Raw genomic sequence first — 7,035 nt, forward strand, 5'->3', positions numbered from 1 at the left:
GTGGTGGGTGTGTTGCTGCGGACCCAAGGGAGTGCAGTGTCACATTTTGGTGCAATATGGACCAAACACGTTCAGAATTAATAAACTTTTAATAAACTACAGAACAGCGCGAGCCGGAAGCGGGCAGGGCTTATATGCTCCGAGAATGGACACTGCACTAGTGATACAAAACACAGGTCTGTTAAGAGCAATACTTTTAATAAGGTAGCCTAACATTTTTCTCACAAACAAATCACTCCCAAATCAGAAATTAGCAGCACAGTAATTACTGACACCGTAAAGGGTAGGCTATTTAAATAAAAGAAGAACGAAAAATAAATGAACGAAGTTCAACGAACTGTAATAAATAAAGAACATGGTAGCATACTTTCAATAACAGCATCACACATTTTAATTAACGAACAGTTTAAATAAAATTAAATGAATTCCCTTATATAGAATAAAACAAACTGTATAGGCTAAACAGAACAAGGTAACTGGGGATGTACCTATAGACAAATTATTATTATGCTGGGCTACTGTACGTTTTTTTATGACTGCCGTATTCGCAAGTATTTTGCAAGCAAATTAAGTGCACGTTTTTATCATGTGTAAAATTACTGATTAACATGGCGGATAAAAGCAGCTCGTTTTTTTATACCAACAATATACTATAGGCGTACTACTTACAGAACTCAGGTGATTTTTCAGACTTGATGTGTTGTTGTGGTAGGCCAGTTTCAAATCGCATATTTGGCACACTGCCTTTGTCTTGTCCTCACTCAATTTAAAGTGCTCCCACACAGCTGAAGTCTTCGGCATTTTTGTCTTCTCTTCCAGATGAACTGAATCACGACATTCATGACGTTCACTCATGGGCGATTCATATTCAAGCGCGAATGAGAACCGTTTCACGGGGGATGCCAGGTGTTCGAGAGAAGAAAAAAAATGAATATTCGAATCTCAAAATTGAAAATTGAATGCCAACCCACCGAACGAATATTCGAATAATCTAATATTCTGGTCCAGCCCTACTGCAAATTTTGGAGACGGCTTTACTGATAAGATGCGCGTTAAATATCGCATGCGATTTATCATGCAGCCCTACTTTCATCACTATACATGTTTATCTTTCTTCAGAATAAATATTAGAAAAATCAAAAATTTTAGCCAGGGACCTCTGGTTGAGTTGACACGGAATGAGCCATTCATTTTTTTGCAATGCATGCTTTGCAGATTTTTTTCTAAAGACTTTTTTAAAGACCTTTTTAAAGGAACATGCCACTATTTTTTAAGAGTTTCGATATTTTTCCTATTTAAAACTTGACTCTTCTGTAGTTACATCGTGTACTAAGACCGACGGAAAATGAAAAGTTGCGATTTTCTAGGCCGATATGGCTAGGAACTATACTCTCATTCCAGCGTAATAATCAAGGAACTTTGCTGCCGTACCATGGGTGTAGCAGGCGCAATGATATTACACAGTGCCTGAAAACAGTCCCCAGCTAGGTAATAGGAAAAATATCGAAACTCTTTGGTCATTTTTGAGCGAGATGCTAACAGTCTAATCAGATTAAATGATCTATGCTAAGCTGCAGCTAAAAGTGCTACCGCCTGACCCGGAGATCGGCTGAATGGATTCGAAAACGGTAAAACTCAACTGTTTATCTCTAGGGGAGTTGGAAAATGAGCCTATTTTCAAAAATAGTGGCGTGTTCCTTTAAGGCCTTAATTTGTGGAAGGACGATGAAGGCAACTTTTTAAGACCTGCAGAAACCCTGAACTTTAAAAACTAGAGCATATAAAATAGACTTTCTAAGTGGTATAAAAGGAGTCATATTTGTTCACCTGAGAAACGGAAGACTTTCCTTTAGGGTCGCTGTTCCATTACGCGTAGTCTCCGTAAAATTTGGTGAACTTACAGTCTGATCTGAGAATGTATCCTGAGATTTTGTAGGACTAATGGGCTCCATAGAGGGACAAAGCCAGAGTCGAAGGGGCGGCTCAGTGCCATCTTTCCCAGGTCCAGTAGAGGAAACGATCTGTTGGGAAACATTGCCCACTTTTACAGCCGGAGAGTGAATGAAATTCCGTGTCACAGATGTGTCAATACTGAGCGGCGAGACCCTCGTGAGACGCGGAGGGCTGTGAAACTCAGCATTGGGGATCTTGGAGAGGCTGCTGTCCCCTGTAGGTGAGATTGGGATGAGTCGGGGTCTTTGGGATGTCGACGTCGGGTTGTGAATGATGCTCTGGGGTGTTCGGGGTAAAACCTCAGGCGTGCGGGTTGGATCTGGGACGGGAATGGCAGTAGCTGATGTGAGACTTGAACGTGTTCTTTCCAGTATAGTACGAACAGTCTACATATGCCAAACAACCACATAGAAAAGAAGAGAATGTTTTAAAAATATTGTAATAGTATCATATATGTAATCATATATGGTTAAATTAAATAAAAAATAAAAAAATCTGGAAATTTTACTCCTGGTTATTTAGAAAAGTTGCAGTCTTAGCAATCTCAACTAATTAAAGCATTTAAACAAAAATGTTAATTTTATATTAAATGATAAAATTCACAAAAAAATCCTATAAACAGAAAGACTTATTTACATATAACAATTGAGCAGCAAATCAAAGCATATAAGAATGAATTCTGAAGCATCAAGACTGGAGTAATGCAGAAAAAAAATTCAGCTTTGCATCTCAGGAAATAATTACAACAGAAAATATTTCACAATATTACTGTTTTTATCTGTATTTTTGATCAAATAAATGCAGTCTTGGTGAGCATGAGAGTCTTCTTTAAGAATCATTCAAAAAAATATTTTTCATTCCAAACTTCTGACCCATTGTGCATACATAATATTCTCTCTAACAATGCAAACAAAACCCAAAACAAGACAGATAGCTACACAAACCTTAGTTTTAGGGCGATCTGCATGCAATCCTTTCTTGAAATCTAAACGAGTAAGTCCATGTCTAGCATTTCTGGCAATCGGAGGCCGACCTCTGCGTCGTTTTACTTTAGGACTGTGAGGATATGAAAAGTACTAAAGTCAGTTTATCAACTTGAACATAATCAACAGGTCTAAGGCTGATGTTACAAGGGGCAACTTTGGGCAATGTTGCTGTCAATGGGCAACCAGGTGAGACACAGGGCCCACAACCAATCTAACGTATCCAGATAGAAATTTGTCACCCATTGTCAATGGGAAAGTGTCCAAGCAACATTGTTCAAAAAAAAAAGTTGCATGGGAAAATTGCTCAAAAAGTTGCCCTGTGTGTCATCAGCCTAAGGACAGTTATTATCAAATTTATTTAAATGTTCATTAAAAAAAGAGACTTAAAATTGGGTTCAAAAGTGTGAGACCACTTGTAAATCTGCTTCTATTTAGCACTTTTTTAGTTTAATAAAACATTTAATTGCAAATATTCAGCGTAACAGTTTGAGCGAAAAATTCAACAAAAAATGGAATGTATTTCTGAATGTCTTCATATTTGGATTGTCTTATTTTGGATTAATGAAAAAGCACTCCTGAAAGTTACATGAATAAAACTTGATAATCATATTCTATAGCATGATTTGAGAAGCTTCAAATGGAAGCAAGAAAATCGTATCTGTACAACTCTATACAAAGGAATTTTTAATATTTATTATTTATATATTAAATCATTTAAACGTTTTTTTTTAAATAGTATTTTACTATTGTATTTTATTTTTAATTTATTAAAAATAATTATTAAACACAGAAGCTCAAATGTGTGATCTGCTGGGTTTACCGTATTTGGTGTGAAATGAATCACGTTGTGTGAACTTTACACACTACTATATTGTGACATAATATTGTTATGCCTCTAACACAAACTATAATATATCCCACTAAATGCAAACAAAAATCAGGTATAAGCACATACACGTCATTATTGGTTTTTCTGGTGATCCATTCACTGCTCTTGACACCTTCACCATCATCTTCATCCTCCTCCATTGGCTTCAGCCAATCAGGTGGCGACTCAACCATCACCTTTCCAGGTGCACTGTTCTCCACTGCATTATCCTCAATGACAGTAACAACATCTGATCCAACCGGCACAGTCTCTTCCGGTTTCATCGTCTCCGGTTCAGCTGACGCCCTGTTCAGCTCATCCGTCATGTCTGATCCCGTTCTGTGGATTCTCCTGTATTACTAGTGAGACCAATGGTTTTGAGTCATGCCAGGAGGAGTCTGGACGTTGAACCGCTGGCTCACATTTTTAAACAAGAAAAATTACTTTGCTGTCCATAGAAGTTGGAAGTAGAAATTTCATCTCAAAACGTTACGAAGAGCTTGGGTTGCATAAAATGTCAATGTTTCAAAATGTTTCAACCATGTCTTTAGTGGTTATAAATTATTATATCATACCTGTAATGAGAATGCAGATATTAGAGGGAAGAACTAAATTAAACACCAAATTATAGATGCAATAAGATTTTTATTATTCCAGCAGAGTCTGTGGTCATTTTTCTGGTTAATGTATTTCTAAACAGAAAAAGCAAAGTTGGCACACCACAGCTCCAAAAGTAGAAAAATATTCATGTTCTCACCACAGGTGACGTTTCGAGCCTACAAGCTCTTCATCAGAGGCTCGAAACGTCACCTGTGGTGAGAACATACATAAATACGTTTCTACTTTTGGAGCGGTGATGTGCCAACTTTGCTTTATCTGTTTGACATTGCTTGTAGTTGAGCACCCACATTGAGCATTTGGCCTGCTGGATGTGCGCACTTTGATTGTAATCTTAATGTATTTCTAAAGACATACTGAATTTCTATCAACACACTTTGTATTGAGATGAATTGCAAACCAATCACACACACACATATATCATCACTAATGATTTAAGAATCTGCCAGAGATAATTTTTTTCTTTTTACGTGTTCACATACTTGTATCACAATCTGCATACCACTATTTTAATTTAACATTTAAGCAACAGCTTCTAAGAAAGTCTTTGCCAATGCAACGTAACCAATGTAAAAAAACAAAAACCTCTATTAAATTAGGCTACTGCAAAGACTAGCGTGAAGGAGAATATTTATAGAACGGGGCTGAAACGAGCGGTTGCCATGGTGACAGAATTGCAGCGAGCCCAGCAGCGACGGCGATACAAATGGGCTGACAACATTCGATATCTGCAATGCAGCGCAATTACTATGGCAAAGAAATGCGCTACAGTGCAGCAAGCATCCAGCGCTTGTTAAAGTTTGTTTAATGGAAAATACTTGATTTCCTGAAACCCTACTTATATGTAATTAAAACAAAGCAGACCAACTGTTTAAGACAACTTCTGTTTAAGAAAACTAAAAGGTTGACCAAGGTAATAAGCACTTTGACAATTAGAAGAACAATACAAACCCAACAAAACAGATGTAATCAACATCTCAGCAATAATAAAATCCCGCTGTGGGTTCCAGTTCAAATCTGGGTCACAGGGTGATTTGTATATTGTAAAAATGATGATGACCTCTTGATAAGGTAAGCAAGTCAGTAAGGAACTCACTGAATCAGTTCAGTAACATTAAAATCTCAAATGCTGAACTAGCAATTTTCAGTCATCTCTCATTTAGCCAAAAAGTAACAAATACAGCAGCTCATTATCAACACAATTTTAGTTTCTTCCTCATTTTAACTACTAAGAAGAAAATATACTGAACTAGCAATTTTCAGTCATCTCTAATATAACCAAAATTAACAAATGCTACGGCTCATCGTCAAGACAACTTTAGTTTCTTCATCTTTTCTAACTACTAAGAAGAAAGTATACTAAACTAGTAATTTTCTGTCATCTCTCACACATAGCCAAAAGGTAACAAATACAGTAGTAAAAAAAGTATGATAATTTTCCAAAGAAAATATGCAACCGTGATGGAACAGATTTTTCCAAGTTTCCAAATGTGTTTCGTTAGTAATGATCAAACTGTAAACTCTTATGGATAAACTCATTCAAAGTAGTCACAATTAATGTCTGTAAACACTTGCAAACAGCACATATTCCTACAGATATTGTTGCAAAATATAGGTTTGACTTAGCTGCTATACAAACACAGAAATGTGTACCACAATAAACCTAAAAAGCAAGCACATTTATTTAATCATTCTATTCTAAAATTAATTACACTCAAGAGGACATACTTAAAACACTTAAATGTTTAAAAGGATTATAAAAAATTCCCAAAAAACGTAGTTTAAACAATACGTTGAACCGTTTTCCTTTTGATGTGATCATAGACTGTATAAAAATGTGATGCAACAGAAGCAAACACTTTCTCGTTTGCATTTTGATCATGCAATCATCAGATCAGTGTTTATGATCATTTTGGAATATTGTGTTGCTGCAATAAACATTTTAGTATGCCCCCAGAACAGTGACGTTTCATACACATAAGAAGGTAACTGCATTGTACATTATATTTAATATTTAGTTGTCGAATGTGTTAAAAGTTGACGATGCTGTGTTATTATTATTATGCATATATGTTTGCAACGTAATCGGCGTCGGTGAAGCTTTGATTTATATTACATGTTTTTTTTAATTACGTGACACTAATTGCAAGTTGATTTGTTTGGACTCGTGGTCTTAGTACCGATAGAACAATTTGCTGAAACGGAACTAAAATAGCGCGATGCACTTTTTTAGTGCAAATAAACTTACATCTTAATGTTATTAAATTGTCTGTGCAATTCCTAACATTTCTGTCTTGCGATAACGTGATAAAAATGAACGGTGAGCAAAACAATCAGATCGTAATAAATCGACACGATTTTCGCCAGCCTCCATTACAGATCGCTGGAGTGAGGAAGGCTGTCCCGACACGCGATCAAAAACACGTCCGATAGAACGAGACATTTATCGACGGTACTATCAAACCTCCGTTTTGCAAGCGTATTCCACTGGCAACGTCCCTTATTAATTGTGACAGATTTTAAAGACACGATAAGTTTATGTTGCACGACTCCAAAACGTCCATTTCGCTGTACTGAATGAGCTCGAGCAGCCCCCCCCCCCCCCCCCCC

General features: G+C 36.7%; 1 protein-coding gene across 6 annotated transcripts in view; it reads right to left on the bottom strand.

The window, feature by feature from the left end:
* LOC107701816 (uncharacterized) overlaps positions 1-7,035 on the bottom strand; it is a 21,200-nt gene that overhangs the window by 13,846 nt on the left and 319 nt on the right. For 3 of the 6 annotated variants that reach the window (XM_016503937.1, XM_016503938.1, XM_016503933.1), the window contains exons 2-4: positions 3,895-4,382; positions 2,898-3,009; positions 1,828-2,339 (exon numbers count right to left, since the gene is read on the bottom strand). In XM_016503937.1, coding sequence (XP_016359423.1) covers positions 1,828-2,339; positions 2,898-3,009; positions 3,895-4,133 — 863 coding nt within the window. In that variant the 5' untranslated portion in view covers positions 4,134-4,382. Of the gene's footprint in view, positions 1-1,827; positions 2,340-2,897; positions 3,010-3,894; positions 4,507-7,035 lie in introns of those variants that run through there. The other 3 variants (XM_016503935.1, XM_016503936.1, XM_016503934.1) reach the window with 3 other exon arrangements.

This window comes from Sinocyclocheilus anshuiensis, unplaced genomic scaffold (genome assembly GCF_001515605.1).
Source record: "Sinocyclocheilus anshuiensis isolate Anshui unplaced genomic scaffold, SAMN03320099.WGS_v1.1 scaffold258, whole genome shotgun sequence".
Taxonomy (NCBI): Eukaryota; Metazoa; Chordata; class Actinopteri; order Cypriniformes; family Cyprinidae; genus Sinocyclocheilus; species Sinocyclocheilus anshuiensis.